Source organism: Lissotriton helveticus, chromosome 9, assembly GCF_964261635.1.
Source record: "Lissotriton helveticus chromosome 9, aLisHel1.1, whole genome shotgun sequence".
NCBI classification, from domain to species: domain Eukaryota; kingdom Metazoa; phylum Chordata; class Amphibia; order Caudata; family Salamandridae; genus Lissotriton; species Lissotriton helveticus.
This window is the reverse complement of record NC_136070.1, coordinates 810,942,525-810,962,473: the sequence shown is the minus strand read 5'-3', so window position 1 is coordinate 810,962,473 and position 19,949 is coordinate 810,942,525. Positions and strand designations below refer to the sequence as shown.

General features: G+C 47.0%; 1 protein-coding gene across 20 annotated transcripts in view; it reads left to right on the top strand.

Moving 5' to 3' along the window:
• Positions 1–19,949, top strand: part of CLASRP (CLK4 associating serine/arginine rich protein) — a 739,455-nt gene that overhangs the window by 306,385 nt on the left and 413,121 nt on the right. For all 20 annotated transcript variants that reach the window (XM_078660953.1, XM_078660959.1, XM_078660947.1 and 17 more), the window contains one exon: positions 19,265–19,306. In XM_078660953.1, coding sequence (XP_078517079.1) covers positions 19,265–19,306 — 42 coding nt within the window. The remainder of the gene's footprint in view (positions 1–19,264; positions 19,307–19,949) is intronic.

Below are 19,949 nucleotides of genomic sequence, written 5' to 3'. Positions count from 1 at the left end.
TCAGAAACTATCCTTAGTGAATCCATCGACATTGCGTTCCTAACGGAAACCTGGCTCAAAGGCCACTCGACAAGCATCCTGGACCTCCTAGCTCCTCCGGGCTATTCTATTCTCAGGAAAGACCGGCCCATCTGAATTGGCGGTGGTGTTGCCATCATCTTCAAAGAGGAACTACAAATTTCCCTTGTCAATAATACTAATTACTCCACCCTTGAATACCTTGAAGCTGAACTCAAAATTCACGGCTCCCAACCCATTCGCCTTCACAACATATATAACCCTCCCGGCAATACTCATCCCTTCGTTGATGAACTATCCAACATTCTTACACAATCCTCACTTTCGAATTCCCTCAACATTTTCCTGGGAGACTTTAACCTCCACTGGAATGAGCGCAGCGATCCCTCTATCACCATCCTTTCCAACCTTCTCGAGATCAATGACCTAGAGCAACTCTGTCACTCCCCGACCCATTCCAAAGGAGCTATCCTAGATGCAATAATTACTAGCAAAGATCTAGCCCTCCTATCCAACATTGTTCCCATCGACTGGTCCGACCACCATCTCATACTGTTCTCTATAGCGGTCTCTGCCACTCCCCCGCCCACGAAAACCACTAAACCCTCGAAACTGACCAGAAATTTGAATAATATCCCCCCGGATGTACTGGAATCCAAACTCCATGCCCAACTTCTCGCCATTCCGCCCTCACTTAACGCAAATGAACTTACAGAACATTACAACAAAGCAGTTACTGAAACCCTAGACCTCCTGGCCCCGCTTAAGCTCAAAAACCAAAGAACCGTCCCTTCCAAATCATGGTTTAATACGGAGCTTAACAATGAAAGACGCTCACTGAGACAGACGGAAAGAACATCGAGACTGCACCCTTCCCCCTTGCACCTAGCTCGCCTCAGACTTGCAAGATCCTCTTACAAAAAACACATCCTTAAACAAAAAGCATCCTTTTTCAGAACACAACTTGACCAAGCCAAAAACAGACCCAGAGAACTGTTCAACATTGTTCGCAATCAAACCTCAGCCGCTCCGCCTGTACTTATGGCCTCGACGTCCAGATGCGAAGAAATAGCCCTCTTTTTCTCTGAAAAAATTACAAAAATAGAGCAATCCTTCCTGCCGACTCTGACCCCTACCTCCATACTACACATCCCCCCTACCGCACCTGCTTCCTGCCCACTCCCCCCGCCCCCTCCACGACCCTCCATAATACTGATCTCACTCCCCCCCCTTTCCCTCCACCCTCCAAGATTCTAATCCCCCCAACACTCACCCTAAAAATAACGCCGCTTGGCATAATTTCCAGCCAGTCACTGAAAGAGATGTCTTTGACTTCATTGCAAAACTTAAACCCTCCTCCCACACTAAAGACCCCCTCCCTTCTAAACTTGTCCAAAACCTCAAACATATCATCACACCTGCCTGGACCTCGATCATTAACACCTCCCTAGCCACCGGCTGTGTCCCCACCTCCCTTCAACTGGGACAAATCACCCCCATTCTTAAAAACCCTACGGCTGACCCTAATGACCTCAACAACCTCCGTCCTATCTCCAACTTGCCCCTCCTCTCGAAAGTCCTTGAAAAATGTGTCCTTCTTCAGCTTGACAGACACATTGAACTTTTTAACTTACTTGACCCTCTTCAATCTGGCTTCAGGAAAGGCTGCAGCACCGAAACCGCCATGCTTAACATTATAGATGACATTCACCACTCCCTTGACAATGGCGAATCTAGCCTACTGATCCTCCTTGATCTCTCCGCAGCGTTCGATACCGTTAACCACTCTGTTCTTCTCAAAGTCCTTAAAGAACGATTCGGCCTTAATGGCATGACTCATAATTGGTTTGTCTCATACCTGCAGCACCGCGCTCAGCAAATTAAAATCCACAATTGCCTTTCGAACCCCTCCCCCATCTCTCTAGGAGTTCCACAAGGATCCATACTATCTCCCTCTCTCTTTAACCTCTTCATGGAACCTCTCACCCTCATTCTCAAACAAGCAGGGATTAACTATCACCTCTACGCTGACGATACACAACTCTACCATAAGATAAAAACCCATGCTGACATCCTCCACCTCAACAACACCCTCATCAAAATTCAAGCCTGGTTCCACTCGAACCATCTCAAACTTAACCCAAAAAAACTGAAATTATTCTTTTCTCCCCAAAAAACAACCAGCTCCCCATTCAAAAGTGGATCACAGACCTTCACGCCCTCAACTGCTCCCTGTCCCTAGCCACCTCAGTCAAATCCTTGGGCATCTCCCTTGACAACCGACTAACTCTCAACGTTCACATCAACAACTCTGCCAAAGGAGCCCTCCTTACCCTCCGTAACCTTAAGAAAATTAAGCCCTTCATCCCAATTGATGACTTTAAACTGGCAGTCCAATCGCTTGCTCTATCGCGCATTGATTACGGCAATGCCATCCTCACCAGAATTCCTAAAACCCACCTGGCACCTCTTAAATCTGTGCTCAACCTCGCGGCTAGGCTTATCACGGACTGCAAACGATTTGACCACATCTCTCCCGCCCTTAAATGGCTCCCCATTGAAGGTAGATCCACATATAAAACCGCCCGCATTACGCACAAAATCCTCCACCAAAACACACCGGCATACCTCTCCAATAAACTGACCAAAGCAGGCTGCACGCGATCACTGAGAAGCTCCAACACCCTCCTACTTATCCCCCCCCTTCAGAAAAAGAATTCCACTCAGTCACGCTCCTTTTCAGGCAATGCCCCACTTATTTGGAATGCTCTCCCTAAAGACCTCCGCTGTAACCAGTCCTACCCCAGCTTAAAAAAAGAACTCAAACTTCTTCTCCTTAATAAATACTGGGGTTTCTAATCCCTCCCTGGTAGCCTCGCCCCTCTGCATCACCCCACCTATCTGCTCTGCATATGACTTGTGACCATCCGCCTGGCCAACTCCCTTTCCTTCTATCTGATCACCTTACCTCCCCTCCTCATGACAGTCAGTTCTCTTGCATGTTTTTGTATACCTAAGTGAGGCTTCCCGCCAAACTGTGACCGCTATTTTGTATGACTCATAGTGTCTAGCAATTGTTTTTACTTTTTTATCTAGATGTCATGTATCCTATGTGGACTTGTTCTTTTATTATTCCGTTGTCTGTGCTTATACACACTGTACCTGTATGGAAACACCTTGTAAAGCGCTCTGATACTCCTGGGTCCAGCCAGCGCTATATAAAACCTCTTAAATAAAATAAAAAATAAATATCAAATAGAGGCTCCTTTTGCTGCTCATTTTATAGGGGAGGGTACAAAGGTATATCCTCAGACCCTAACGCTTCCTCATATAAGTCAGACACACAACCCTCTTCCTCTAGAGGTTTCATAGAGGAGGCTACAACTTCAGAGGTAAGAGTCTGCCAACGTGCAACTCCCCCTCTCCCAATAAACAGTGACTTGCTTACTATTCCCCCGATCATTTAACACCTGTCGGGGGAAGACTTCAACAATTTCTTCCCAATTGGCAATCCATAACATCAGACTATTGGGTGCTAGACATTATCCAACATGGTTATTGCCTGGAGCTCACCAGTAATCCTCCCAATATTTCTTCTCACACTCACAAACTCTCGTCAGAGCACATGCATCTCCTCAAACAAGAGCTACAGGTTCTTAAACAAAAGGAGCCATATAACCAGTTCTGTTACAGTACCTAGCTTCAGGAATTTACCTCTGTACTTTCTAATCCCCAGATAGGACGACTCCTTAATCCCAGTTTTAGACTTAAGGACGTCACATCTGTTCATACAGTCAGAACACTTCCACATGGTCATGTCTCAACAAGTGCTTCCACTTCTACAGCAAATCGATTTTATGTCCACACTGGACTAAAGACGCATACTTTCACATTCCAGTTCACCCAGCACATTGCAAATATCTCAGATTTGTGATAGCAGGAAACTACTACTGCTCCAAATAGTCTAGCATTAGTAGCAGCACATCTCAGAAGACAACAGATTCATGTCTTCCTATACGTAGATGACTGGCTCATCCAAGCCAGCACACACCAAAAGTGTTTACAAAACACTCAGGCTACATTAGACCTACTCCACCAATTGGGTTTCAGGGTCAATGCGCAGAAGTCTCAACCTCAGCCTTCACAAATGCAAACCTTTCCGGGATCAACTCTAAACACTTGCACAGCTTTAGCCTCTCCCAATGCAGTCAGAATGCCAAATATTCCAACTCTGCTACTATAGTTCACCAGTGTGAATTTTTTCTGGATTCACTATGCTGTGCATTATTCCGCCATCTACTGGTTGGGTCCAGAATTGTAGTATTTCTTCTCTTTTATTTTTTCGCTGTTGGTGGGCATCAACGACATAGTATAATTTGGTGTACTTCTATGACGTCAACGGGTTTCTACTGGAAGCTCCCACCTTTGGTAGCCATCTTTAGAGTATTTTTTTCCGCTGTTGGGTCTGGATCGTTACGGAGAAGCTCCCAAGATTGGAGAGAAGAATCGAAGAAAATAAAGGGGAAACACTGTGGTGAGTCATGACTATGTCATCTTCAGAGAGATTCTGATGTGGCTTGCAAAGGGTGCAATTAGGTGGTACCTGTAACATTAGATGCTATTTCCAATAATTCCTGGTCCCTAAGAAAGGAGGGAAGGGCTGAAGCTGAACTTGGACTACAGGCTTTCGAATACCTTTCAGGAGGAAGTTAAAAATGTCTCTCTTCAATCACCATCCCTATCTTTTGCAGATCTCTTTACATGCCCGACTCCCTCAAAGCCACCTCGTATGAAGAGGTCTTATCCTTGTTCTTCCTCAAAGTTGTCTTTGCAGAGGCTCCGATACCCCAGTTCATTTTTGTCAGTGTCTTCTTTGCGTAAAGTATCTTCCCAGAAGCTCCCACAACAGGGCATGTCCTCCTGAGGAACCCCTGATGGCTTCGCCAGTTACACACCAGTCACTTACCTTGCCTTCTTTGACAAACTCAGCGAAAAAGCAGACTATGTTCACCTCGAAGATCTCATCGCCACCAACCATTTCCTGATTAACAGTAAGCCGGCTTCAAATCATGCTGCAGCATGGAGACCGCTATCCTAAAAATCATAGACATCTTTCTGATTGCAGATTGGTATGACACCTGCTTCTTAATATTGCTACAACTCTCAGCTGTCGTATATACAGTGTACCATCTCACTCTCATCCACACTCTGAAGTGTCAAGTGGAAGTACCTGACAGTGTCGGTCACTGGTTTTCCTCCTACTTACCCAACTAGCAGCAGTTCATTCATCTGTGCAACTTTACATCATGGATCCTTATCACCTGTTCGTTCTCCTGTGACTCAATCTGTTTTCCTGCTATCTTCGTGTTCTGCATGGAGCCCTTTTGGTCTCTGCTCACATGTAACTTTCCCAGTATGGCGTTGACACCCAACTTGTCCTCTGCTCCAGTCATCCTATGCTTCAAAGGCTGTGTACACCTCAACAAAACCTGGATGTCTGGCGCTTAACCTGAAATTCAGCAATCACCAAATTGAATTTTATTTGCCAAGAGCAATCAACATCTAGTCCAACCCTGGTTCAAAAACATGAACCTGGATACCCCAAGTTCGAGGCATGTGGGCTGCTGAATTCATTTCTATAGCATATCTATAGCATAGATCGCCGCCTAGTGTTGGGTCCGGATGATTGCACATTGTTGTCCTGGAAGAGTCTTCGAAGTATCACGAGATAGGTGGCTCCTCCCCTGGACTACAGTGCGCATGGGCATCGACTCCATCCCCAGATTGTTTTTTTCCGCCATTGGGTTCGGATGTGATTTCGGCAACTCCTGTTCGGAATCGTTATAGACTTTTCTTAAGGCCAAAAGGCCTTCTCTGAACCGTCGGTATTGTTTGCGTTCGGTCCCGACTGTACTCCAACTCGTCGAGTTGGATTTCCAGGGAGTCGAGTGACTCTTAGGTGATCGAGGCCCAGTCAACGCAGCAAGACCCTCGACGAGACGACATGGAACGGAGCCCGTTCAAGAAGTGTCCCGTGTGTGGTTCGAAGTACCCACACATTGACGTCCATCCTGTGTGCAACAAGTGCCTGTCGCCGGACCACAACGAGGCCGTTTGTATGGCCTGTTCCAGATTTCGATCGAAGAAAACGATCAAGATGCGGCGCGTGGCGCGCATCGAGGCCCAGCGATCGGCTCCAGCACCGGTGGACATCTTCGACGCCGCGGAGGCAGACGACCGAGAACTTCAACTGCAGATTTCACCTCCGGCGGTGGACGTCGAGTCCGACTACGAAGCGGACGTCGAATGCCAAGATCTGGAGGAAGTCGTCGAGGAGGTAGGGGACGACGACGAAGCATATGGGGCCATGGAAGATAGCTCGGAGGATGAGCTTTGCCCCATTCGTACTCTTACAAAGGCTCAGGTCGCGGGATCGCCACACGGCCTTACCCAAGACCTTACACCAAAATCCACGGCCCCGCCTTCCGGCCCGGCTACGGACACCTCAGCGGAGCCGCCATTACCAAAATTGAAACCGAAACTGACACCATCGGTGTCGACGAAAACAAAGATGGCCGAGGTGCCATCGAAAACGAAACCGTCTGCTCCAACATCGACGCCGTCGTCGTCGGAGGCCTCGAAGCCGAAGAAGGCTGGCGACCAGGCAAAGGTGCCAAAGGTGGTCAAGGAGCCGAGCTCGAAGAAGGCCGTCGAGTCGGTGTCAAGCAAGGCGGGCGTGCCCAAGAAGGCTGTCGAGCCTACGTCAGGCGAGTCTGTCGAGCCGAAAAGCAAAGGGCCCGTCGAGACAGTCACCCAAGGGCGCCGAGCCGAAGTCTGGGACCACGGCGCCAAGCGTCAAGGCTGCCGTCCCGAAGCCATCGGCGTCTGCGGCCGTGGCCAGAGATCGAAGCGCACCGGTCACGGATCCTCCTGTGCCTCACACAGACAAACAACAGTCGTCGACGCTCGGGTCTTCCCCTGGGGGCGGCCCAAGGTCGTCGGCCGGCTCAACGAAACCGTCCGCTTCCTTTACGAAGCAGGTCTCGGACTCCCTCAAGCGGATTAGGGAGATGGCTTCAGCATCGGAACTGAAAACGCCTTCCGCACCGAAGCCGTCTGACCCGCCAAAGAAGACTTCCATGCGGATCCTCTACACGTTACCGCCTAAGGTGGCACCGAAGGCCTTCGCACCACGTTCGGTGCCCAAAGACTCAGAAGGGTCGAAGCCAACTCGCCCAGGTGGGAGTTTGAGTCATCGACAACCTTTATTGGAAGAAGGATCGGAGCATTTCATCGATGCCGACACCGGGAAGCTCACGCTTTACCAGAGGAAAATAACATCACAGCCTCTACAGTCATTTACAATTCCTCTAAAGCGCAAAAAGCCTGCGCCAGACACACCGGTACTGGTTGAACAGATTCTTCCACAGCCTGGGAGGAGTGCAACACCTTCACCCACTTACTCTGATGGAGGTGAAGGGGAGCAGGATGAAGAGTACAACTTTCCTGCGCACACAGAGCCTGATGAGCAGCAGGACTCATGGATGGACACAGGTGATCAGGACCAGCAAACAGTCCATGACCCTCAGATTTATAACGTTAAAACGTCTCCCACTGAAGATTCTGCGGCATTTAATGCCTTAATTGAAAGGGCAGCTACAAACCATAAAGTTGAGATGCATGCTGACCCTGTGGAGGTTGACTTCCTTTTTGACACTTTCTCCACTGCTGAAAAAACTGTCAAGACTCTTCCGATGCTCAAAGGGGTCCTTAAGCATGCAGCAGACATTTTCAAGGAACCCACGAGATCAAGGGTTGTCAACCCTAGGATAGAGAAAAAATACAGACCGGCACCTGGCGACCCAACCTACATTAGGGGCCAGTTACCTCTGGACTCTTTGGTGGTCTCTAATGCCCGCAAGAGGGCAAACTCCCAAACCACGGAGCCAGGAAAAAGACCACATTCACCGACTAAACCGGTAACTCCTGGCACCGCTTGATTACTTCATCGTAACGCGGTCTACATCGCCGAACCCATTCCAGGGATTCACTGTCCTCCACTTGGTATTATCCCGTTGCCGCCCGATCGGTTTTGAAAAATATTACGCGGCAAATAGAGGCTTAAAACGTTAAGGCATTACTTTATGTCCTGATGATGGTCCCCATGATCTAAGTAGTGGGACCGAAACACCGTCGACCTGCCTCGCACCTTATACATAACTTGATTAATATGTAATGTATTGTAAATGGTGCATCTTGATTTTTCTGTACATATGAATCTCTGAAACAGAAAACGTTAATTTTGCCTTAAAAAGCCTTCTTCTTCTCTGTATGGGATCTAAGAGTGTCTGGGTACAGGCTTGTGCCCCACACTGGTGAATGTCGAAGGTATTCCTTCTGATTGCAATTTATTACATATTGAGTAAACTTGAAGACCACTGTCCGGCTGGACATGTCGCTCCTAATATATAATTGATTCTGCCTATATTCATTTTTTCGTACTATTCTGTATGCATGGGACCGTTGTTGTTCAAAAAAAATATGCTCCCCGAGGTCCTATGCTGACTTAATTGGGGTCCCTTGTTGTTTCTAACAAGGGTAGAGGCAGAGGCAACAACAGTTCCCGTTCCTCTGCCACAAACAAACAGTGACTCCCTGTCACTGCCCCCCGACCATCCAACACCTGTCGGGGGGGAGACTCCAACAGTTCCTGCCGGTCTGGAAGTCCATCACCACAGACAGGTGGGTCAGGAAACTTATCCAGTTCGGCTATTGTTTGGAGTTGACATCCACTCCACCAAACATACCCCCAAGACAACGTCCTATGTCAGCAGAGCACTTGCACTTATTGCAGCAAGAGGTTCTTGTGATGCTGCAAAAAGGCGCAATCGAGCTCGTGCCAGTGGAGGAAGAAGGCACAGCGGTTTATTCCCTGTACTTCTTAATCCCAAAGAAGGACGGCTCACTCAGTCCGATTCTGGACCTACGCCCCCTGAACCAGTACATTCTTTCAGAACACTTCCACATGTTAACACTGCATCAGGTTCTTCCATTGTTAAACCAGGGAGACTTCCTCGCAACCTTGGACCTCAAGGATGCTTATTTTCACATACCACTCCATCCATCCCACAGGAAATACCTCCGGTTCACCATCCAAAACCGGCATTACCAGTTCAAGGTCCTCCCTTTCGGAGTGACCACTGCCCCCAGAGTGTTCACGAAATGTCTGGCGACAGTAGCGGCGCACCTCAGGAGACAGAGCATACATGTCTACCCTTATCTGGACGACTGGCTGGTTCAAGCCAAGTCGGCCCAGCAGTGCGCCGCAGACATGTCCCACACCATTCACCTCCTTCACAGTCTGGGGTTTTCACTAAACTATCCAAAGTCGCACCTTCAGCCAGCCCATGTTCGGCAATATTTGGGCGCGACAATAAATACTCTGGCTGCCACGGCTCAGCCAAACCCGACGAGGATCGACAACATCCAGTCGCTAATCCAGAGGTTCAGACCGCAACACTCGCTCCCAGCAAGAGTGTTCATGCAGTTAATAGGCATGATGGCCTCCTGCATCTTCATAGTCCCGCACGCACGGTTGCATATGCGTCTGCTCCAAGAATGCTTGGCGCATCAGTGGACTCAGGCTCAAGGACAGTTAAAAGACCTAGTGTTGGTGACCCGTCGGGCATACAACACTCTGCATTGGTGGAATCCACACAACCTTTGCAAGGGCCGACCGTTCCAAGAGCCTGTGCCACAAGTTATCCTGACGACGGACGCATCTCTCCAGGGGTGGGGAGCTCATGTGCTCCACTACACAGTGCAGGGACTATGGACGACGCAGCAAAAGAAGATGCACATCAACTACCTTGAACTGATGGCAATCTTCATGGCAATCAAGTCCTTCAAGGTACATCTGTGCAACAAAGTCGTGTTGATCCGGACGGACAACATGACAGCCATGTACTACATCCAGAAGCAGGGAGGTACGCACTCTCCACAGTTGTCTCATTTGGCTCAGAGCATGTGGAAGTGGGCCATTCAGAGGAACATCTTCCTCATGGCGGAACACCTCCCGGGCAAGGACAATCAGATGGCGGATCTGCTCAGCAGATACAGCCACCAGATGCACGAGTGGGAGTTACATCCATCGGTACTCCGCCCGTACTTCCAGCAGTGGGGTCATCCAGAGATAGAACTGTTTGCCACAAGGGAAAACGCAAAATGCCAAAGCTTTGCCGCCAGGTTCCCTCATCCACAGTCGCAGGGCAATGTGATATGGATGAACTGGTCAGGCAGATTTGCGTACGCTTTTCCCCCAGCACCTCTCATTCTGCTGGTGGCAAAAAAGCTAAAGCAACACTCGATGACGCTCATCCTGGTTTCTCCAACGTGGGCACGCCAACCATGGTACACCACGTTTCTAGAACTCTCCGTGGTACCGCATCAAAGGCTGCACCTCACACCAAGGCTCTTGACGCAGAACCATGGCGACATTCAGCACCCAGATCCGCAACAGCTCAATCTGGCGATCTGGCTCCTGAGGTCTTAGAGTTTGGCTACCTTAATTTGCCTCCTGAATGCATGGACATCATCCGGGAGGCAAGAAAGCCCACTACCAGAGCTTGCTATGCGGCAAAATGGAAGCGGTTTGTCATTTACTGTACAGAACACAATATCAACCCGCTAGATGCATCCATTCCTAATATCATCTGCTATTTGTTACATCTTTACAAATGCAATCTAGCATGCGCTTCTATTCTGATACACTTATCCGCCATAGCGGCTTATCTCCAGAACAGGCAGCATCTCTCTGTTTTCAGGGTGCCTGCCATTAAAGCATTCCTAGAAGGGCTGAAGCGGGTCATCCCTCCCAGGACCCCACCGGCTCCTGTGTGGAACCTCAATGTCGTCCTCACCAGATTGATGGGTCCCCCGTTTGAGCCTCTACATTCATGTGAGATTCAGTTCTTGACATGGAAAGTGGCTTTTCTCATTGCCATCACGTCTCTGAGACGTGTTAGTGAGCTACAGGCGCTCACAATACAAGAGCCATTTATACAAATTCATTCAAACAGGGTGGTGCTGCGCACTAACCCCAAGTTTCTTCCTAAGGTGGTGTCGCAGTTTCATGTCAATCAAACAATAGAACTGCCCGCGTTCTTTCCAAACCCTGAAACTGTGGCAGAAAGAATGCTCCACACGCTTGATGTCAAAAGGGCGTTAATGTACTACATTGACAGAACCAAACAGTTTAGAAAGACGCAACAACTCTTTGTTGCCTTCTCAGCCCAGCACAAAGGCAACCCCATTTCCAAAACAGGAATTGCCAGGTGGATCGTTAAGTGTTTTCAGATTTGCTATCAGAAAGCTAAGCGCACTCTAACGGTCCCCCCCAGAGCACACTCCACACGCAAGTTGGGGGCCTCCATGGCATTCCTGGGTAATATTCCTTTGGAAGACATTTGTAGAGCGGCCACATGGTCTACACCGCATACGTTTACCAAACATTACTGTGTAGATGTGCATTCCAAACAGCAAGCAGCTGTAGGACAGGCTGTTCTTAAAACACTTTTTCAGACTTCTGCAGCTGGCACGGGCGGCCGCCGTTAATGGAGGGACTGCTATGTATTCTATGCTATAGATATGAATTCAGCAGCCCACATGCCTCGAACTGAATATGCTACTTACCAGTATGCATCTGTTCTTGGCATGTAGGGCTGCTGACATTCATATCGCCCGCCCTCCTCCCCGGCGCCCGTAGCGGCTGCAGATTTTTCTTGCATTCAATATTGAGCATGGCCATCGCTTACACTATTACACACCATCTTTGCCACAATGGCTAAAAACAATCTGGGGATGGAGTCGATGCCCATGCGCACTGTAGTCCAGGGGAGGAGCCACCTATCTCGTGATACTTCGAAGACTCTTCCAGGACAACAATGTGCAATCATCCGGACCCAACACTAGGCGGCGATCTATTCTATAGATATGCTATAGATATGAATGTCAGCAGCCCTACATGCCAAGAACAGATGCATACTGGTAAGTAGCATATTCATTCTCACACAAAGCCAGGCGACTTGGATTTACCCATAACTCCAGCCTCATCCTCAAGAAACACATTAGCATGACAACAAAGTTGTCCTGGTACAAGCTTTCTCTCCTAAAGCAGATGAAACTGTTCCTACCAGAAGGTGACATTAAAACTGCTTTTTAAACCTTCATACTCTTTCATCTGGATGGTGGCAGCACCCTGCTCCCTTTGCCTTCCTGACTCCACAATGGCCCCTTTTATGTTTAAATTATTTTATTGTTGCTGTAAAGGTATGTCAATTTTTGCAGTGTGAATTTGTTCTGGATTCACTATGCTGTGCATTATTCCGCCATCTAGTGGTTGGGTCCAGAATTGTTGTATTTCCGTTTTTTTTATGTTGGTGGGCATCGGCAAAGTATTACCATTTGGTGCCCTTCTGTGACGTCGACGGAGTTCCTCCGGAAGCCCCACCTTTGGTAGCCATCTTCAGATTCTTTTTTCAGATTCTTTTTTCTGCCGTTGGGTCTGGATCGATCCGGAGAAGCTCCTGAGATTGGAGAGAAGAATCTTTAAATCTCTAAATCTACGATGACCGCAGCTCGATAAAGAGAAGAAATCCAGAACTTAGTCGACGACCGGATAATGCACATGCGCGGTAATGGACAAAACGCCATTCAAGTTTTGTACGAACTACCACCACAAATACGCTCAAAAGAATCAGCACCCGGTCTGTAACTGGTGCCTACTGCTGGACCATCGAAGCGACGACTGTAACAACTGCTCCATCTTCTCCCCAAAGACGTTGAGGGTAAGAGAAAGGCAGCGACAAGCAAATTGCAACATGCAGGGCCAAGGACCACCGCCATTGCTGCGAGACCTGGGCCTCTCCAGAAGAGTCTCGAAAATCAGACTCTAAAACACAAAAAGTATCCTTGGCGTAGAAGCATTCGGCGACCGTGGCTGCATCCAAACAAAAACAGACCGTAGGATCCTTGGATAAGGACTCTGGAGCGGCAACGGTTCTCGAAAAAACCAAGACTACAAAGGACAGTCTGGAGATGGACGCCTCGGCGTTGAAAAAGGAGAGACCAAAGCAAACTTCGACGACCGCTTCGGCGTTGCCAGTCCAAAACGGAAAGAGGACAATCTAGGCGCCGCAACACATGAGGGCATGATTGATGATAGGGGAAGGCCTGAAGCCGAAATGGCGAATAAACTTCAACGCAAAAAATACTTTGACGAAATCTTGAAGCAATTCAAGATACCGCCGAAAACAAGAGACACCGAAACCCAGGAGGTTGTCGAAGAAACAATACCACCAAGAACCCCAGAAATAATCGAAGAAGAGGAGGAAGGTTCTTACTTCTTGGGGGAAGATGCCTAACCAGACAAACAAGCATACGCGGAGTCGTCTAACTCGGAGACTCAAGAGTTCCAGTGGCAAGACCTCGACGCAGAATCGCCTGAAGAGTCTGTAGAATCATATCCTTCGAGGCCATCTCCCCCAGATGACATTGGCATAAATAAGGCTGCAGAAACATATGGGTTCAGCTAGAAGAAGAAACACCGCAATCCTGTTTTTTATTGGAGACTTTGATGCCTTCACAATCTAGAAACCAATTACTACCAATGCTACCTAGTGTATTAGACCATGGGAAAGAGGCATTCAAGGAGCCTGCTGTTTGCACGGCTATAACACCAAGATCAGAGAAAAAATATAAACACTCCTCTAAAGACCCTTTATACACCAGGGGATCTGTGCCATCTGACTCGTATCATTGCCTCAACAGCAAGAAAAAGGGCATATGTGCATTCTACAGTGGGACCACCTCCGGGCAAGGAAAGTAAGAGTATGGACCTCGTAGGAAGAAAGATGAAAAAAAACGCAGCAAATCAGCGGCACATTGCAAATTCCAGTGCATTGCTCAACAGGCATCCGTACCAGCACCAGGAAGAGGTAGGGGAACTGTTGCAAAACCTACCAGAACAATTCCAAAAGAGAGCAAGCCACCTGGTGGAAGAAGGCAAGAACATTGCAAACACATGCTTGAAATCTGCCCTTGATGCTGCTGAAACATCCAGCAGACAAATGATGATTGGCATAACTGAAAGGAGAAACGCATGGCTCAGAATCTCAGGTTTCAAGCCAGAAGTGCAGAGCAACATCATTAATTCTCCATTCAATGGCGAGCAATTGTTTGGAACGGTGGTTGATGTCAAATTAAACCAACTAAAAAAGGACAACGAAACACCCAGATCCATGGGAGCCCTGCAGTTCAGAGGTATGCGTAGAGGCACACCATCAAGGAGGCCAGTGGGAAGAGGTACGCAACAACCTACTACCTCGCACCAAGGTTACCAGCAAACATACCAAACCGGGAACCAGAACACACAACAGAGACAGCAACAAAGCTGGCAATATCAAGGGAGAGGATCCTGTATGTCACTAGACATTGGTAGGCTCCATGCCATGACTGATCGGACTCGATAGGAAGGTCCTGTTCCCTCGGCAGATCATCATTGCAGTCAAAGTCTTCGGTTAAGGCCAAAATGAAGCCTAAGTGGGAAATGGTTCCTTCTTGCCACTCTTGGGCTCAAGAGAAGGTTCGAAGGTGTCTGCGTGTCTCCTGGTCTCGCTCATGCTATCCATTGAAGCCAATTCAGAGTCTAATCATTATGCACCCCAAATTCCCAGGTCTGTTGGCAACGTCTCAGCAAGTGAAGGCCTTTAGAGAGGCCATGGTGCCTGTCTTTGGTCCTTTACCAGTTCTGTCTAGTGAGCTTACAAACCCCAAGTATCCTCAGGGGCCTCTTGTGAGGAACCGTCTGTGCCCTCAAACTGGCATAATGTTCAGCACAGCTCTGGTGGCACCATCTACACTGGTTTATCTTGCACCAAAGTCGAAGGAAGATTTACAGCCCATTTTGCTCTCCGACGCTAAGCAAAATCCACCACGATTTAGACTAAGACAACACCTGGTTCCTATCCAGGAAACAGCCTGCAAGCAGTCCCTCTGATTCTGATACTTTGCCTTTACCTTGCGGTAAGACCCATTAAGTTCCTTAATATGCTGAAGAAAATTGATAAAAGAACACCATGATGCTAGTGGTTTGGACATTTCTCCAGTGACTTGTGTGCTCCATTTGAGCTGCTGCACAAATGCTCCCTCTGGCTGCTCACCATCAAGACAGCATTCTTAGTGGCAGTAACTTCTGCCATGAGGGTGAGTGAGCTGCAAGCACTTTTACATCAGCCTCCTTACCCGACAGTCTTTCCAGACTAGGTAGTGCTCCGCACTAGGGCTTCCTTTTTGCCTAAAGTTGTGACACCTTTCCATCTAGGACAATCTGTCCCCTTGCCCAATTTCTATGCTCCTCCACATCCTTCTAAGTGGAATGTCTCCACCGTCTGGAGCCAAAAAGAGCGTTCTCGACTGCACTGAAGAGTTCTGGGTCGACGGCCAACTCTTTGTTTGGAAAGTTGGTGCAAAGAAGGGGCGTGCTGTACAAAAAAGGACCATCTCACAATGGGTTATCCTCTGCATTATGATCTGTTATGCTCTGTCAAAAAATAGCCTTGTAAAGGCATCAGAGTTCATTCCACCAGGGCTAAGGCAGCCCCCACAGCCCTTCATCCTGTTCCCAGTTCTGGACATCTGCCTAGCGGCTATGTGGGCATCCTTGCACACGTCTACAAAGCATTATTGCCTGGACAATCTGGTAAGTAGGGAGGGCCTCTTTGGCAGTTCTGTCCTGCAGGACTTTCTGGTTTAAACTCTGCAATCCCTCTTCTGGGGATAGTATTGCTTGGATGTCTGTTCACAGGTAAGGAATCTGCAGCTAGATGTCTCTATCAGATGAACAAGTTACTTACCTTCAATAACACCTTATCTGGTAGAGACATGATCTAGATGCAGATTCATTATTGACCCACCCATCCTCCCTGCACTACAAATCTGTGTATATTGTCAGGGCTGCTCCCCTTCAGGGCCTTCATTTAAACTCACCACTGTCAGTTAACTTTATGGCTTCAGGCTTCTGGGTGTGGAAAGTTGTGAAAAGTACTAACATCAGCGTGCTGAAGTGCCGCCTTTATAGAATATGTGGACGTCACGACGATGAACTTGACGCCATAGGACGTCTGGCTGATTCGACCGACGCCACGTACCGGCGCACAGGGGTACTGCTAAGAAAAGTCTTCTGGATCCATTGTGATGCCTGGAAGTTCACAGGTAGGCAATCTGCGGCTAGATCATGTCTCTATTAAATAAGGCATGACCAAAGTTAAGTAACTTTTCCGACTGACCCTGAACACAAAGAAATTCTCTATTCATCTTGACAAGATTGCAATTTCTAGAGGCAACCTTAGGCACTCAATTGGGAAAAGCTTTCCCCTTGGAGCAAAGTTACATAACTTCAGGCCTTGGCAAAGGATTAGGCTCCAATCAGAAAGTGTCCGTCAATAGTATAACAAAAAATACTTTCTGCTAGATTAACAGTGGAAGTTGGTGACTGGCATCTGGAGCCACAAAGTGAGGGTCATCAGACGACTTAAACAAGCTCCACTTCATTGAAGGTTCCCATTAAACCTTAAAGCAGGTCTTCTGTTGCAACCCCCAATTAATGTGACTATGCATGTTTTGGGCACACACATGCATGATCTATCTGAGTGTCAACTGGTCTGAGGTGGAGAAGCAACTCCACATGGAGTTATGAACCATCAGGCTAGGCTTGTAGTAGTTCCTCATAGGTTAAGAAAGCAAGCTCTGTTAACCACAGCACAAATTATCATGTCTCGAAGCTAGTAGGAACAAGGTCCTTTTCTCTATCAGAAGAGGTACAAATGCTGTGGGTCTGGGCCATCATCAATGAGGTGGAAAATGCAGTAGGCCATCTTCCAGGATGTCAAAATGACAAGACAGTTGCAGTCCGCCGCGACCTTACAGATTGCCATAAATGAAAACTCCAGCAGGACCAAGCATAGGCATATTTGCCACCCTGGAGAGCAAGAAATGCTGGTATTACTGCAGCATGTTATGGCTTAATACTAGCTCTCACCTCAGCAAGGAAAGTCGAAGAATTGCAAGCGTTTACCATAAAGGAACCTTATCTTTGCTTCGTCAAAGACAAGGTGGTTTTACACACCAACCCACGATTTGTGCTTAAAGTCCCTTCAGACTTTCACTTGAATGAACCTGTTCTCTTTCTTTCTTAATCCATCCACTTCTGCAGAGATATTCTTGTGCTTTCTAGATGTTCACAGGTGCATCAGGCTCTACATGGACAAAGCTAAGGACTTGCTTACTTCAGATCAATTATTTACCTAGTTCCACCATCCAGGAAGAGACCGCCCGTGGTCCAAACAAGGCATCACACGTTAGCGGTGTGCCTGTTTCATCTTCTGTCACAACAAGGTACATCATCCACTTCATGATAGAACGAGGGCACACTCCACCGGAAGCATGGCAGCAACAGCTTCACTGTATGCTGGAGTATCTTTAAAGGACATTTAGTGTGAAACCACATCGTAAAGGGGGCATACCTACACCAACCATTACTGCCTGGATGGGAAGGCAACCGCAACTCAAAAATGGGACACCCAGTGCTATGCAATCTGTTTCAATAAGGTGAGCCTGCTTCCAGCACTATTTAAATGTTATGTACAAATTGCTCTCCTGGTTCAAGCATGTCACTATAGGAAAGATCGAGTTGCCCGGAAAGTTATTTACCTGTAACACCAGTTCTCCAGCGTTATCTTTAATATATTCTCATACTATCCTCTCTGACCAGAGGTTCACAGTTCTGATATACACTTGTCACACTTTTGCTATGAAATCTGAACCACCGTGGCCCGTAGGTAGGGATAGTAGGAGAGCTTAGCACTTCATCTAAGTGGCTGAAATTCGAGTTGTTTCAAATGAGGTAGATGTTCTACTAAACAAAAATTGTCACTAAGGCCTATGGCCGTTTTAGTAGTGTGTACTGCTTTTTAAATTTACTGGGAAATCCCAGAATGATGACTGAGAATGATTCATTTATCTGTATGTTAGAAAGGTAAAAAACACTGGAGATCTGAAGTTACAGGTAGGTAATTGATTTCATATTTACATATTTTATCTCCTCAAATACTTTTTATTTAACTAAATTCTCACTGATACTTTCTCGTAGGTTTTTCAATGATCTGGCTCCCTAGAGTTCTTTTTGTTTACGTCGTACTATCTTCTATTATTGCCGCATCATGTCACTTTTTATTGTACAGTTAATTAAAATCTTAACAAACAACCATCTTATTGGTAAATAGTCAGAGCAGCAATTAAAACGAGGGCACCATCATAAAAGTAGGAAATACAGCATAACATGCTGAGTGCAAACTAACATTTGTGATAAATGACAAGTGTGTTATGACAATCATGTTAATGGCAAAAAGTGCAATATGCAAAAGGCAATAATGGAGTGTCCCAAAGTTGCTTCAGAAGTTATCTCATGGCATTCCACAAAGTGCATTTATACATTAGTAATAAAAGAAATGCCTTTAGAATGATTCTGAAGCTGTCATAGAGTGCTCTACAAAGTATGTTTGAGTGTACAGGCAAGCATGAAAAGTCCTAATGCAAGCAGCGCATAACAGGTATGCCAAAAGTGGGATGACAGTAGTTTCTGATGCACTAAAAAGATAAGTGCATTGTGCAAATAACAATGGAGTAATGTCCCAAGGTTACAGCACATGACAGGCGAAGTGCCACATTCAATTTTGACACGCAAAGAAGTAAAGCGCAATGTTCAATGAGCAGAAAAGGGAATGGCCCAAGGTTGCCTCAGTCCTAGTCCCCGAGCGTTCCGCAAATTTGTGTGCAGAAACAATACTGCTGCCACTTGTGTTGATGACCATATTGAATTCCACCTAAGCAGACTGTATTTAAGAACTGAAGCAGACCATAGCAGGAAAAAGGAAAGAGAGAATCAACTTTTTTTCTTTTTAAACGAGAAATGTCTGATTTCATTTCTGAATTGCTTTTTTTAGTGTCATTGTTCTCTAGCCCCTTGTTAATAGGAGCCAGTGGGCTGACCTTGCACTGTGTGGAATGGAGTGGTAGCCTTACGTTTGACCTCCAATTTCTCTGGGATTTGTCAACCACTGATTCCTGAGTTCTAGAAAGTATAATGATTATGTTGAAATTCTTTATCTAATATGTTTTTATTTGTCAACAGTTATGCCAGAAGAGATAGCCCAACATATGATCCCTACAAACGGTGAGTCCTTTCATTGCAAGATCTGCGTAACGTTATTTTATAAACTACCTTTCACAAAAACCCCATTGTCCATTGCATGTGTGGCTGTAGATACACATGCTCTTCTAGCCCAACATATGATCCCTACAAACGGTGAGTCCTTTCATTGCAAGATCTGCGTAACGTTATTTTATAAACTACCTTTCACAAAAACCCCATTGTCCATTGCATGTGTGGCTGTAGATACACATGCTTTTCATATTCCTGTCATCGAGTGTTGGTTTTGGATGGGTTCAAAGAAGTCTTTCGAGTCACAAGGTGTAGTGACTTCATCCATTACTGGTAATGTGCTAGAGCATCTGCTCCATTGTTAGATTGTTTTTCTCCACCGACTGGTATAGACATGTTCCTTTGAGTGCCGGTTTCATGCCGCTTTGTATTCTCGCAGGCCTGTCTGGATCCTTTCTTACTCGTCAGATGAAAAAACAGTAAATCTCAGCATCAATTACAAGCAATGGGTGCCTTTGCTTTACTTCTATGGTCAAACAACTTTGACAACCCGTACAGGGCTCCATCCATTTCGCAGCACCAGAGAATGTACACATTATGGACTCCATTGAGGTACTGTCCGAAGTGCTGAGCGAAGTATGTGAGTACAGACAGA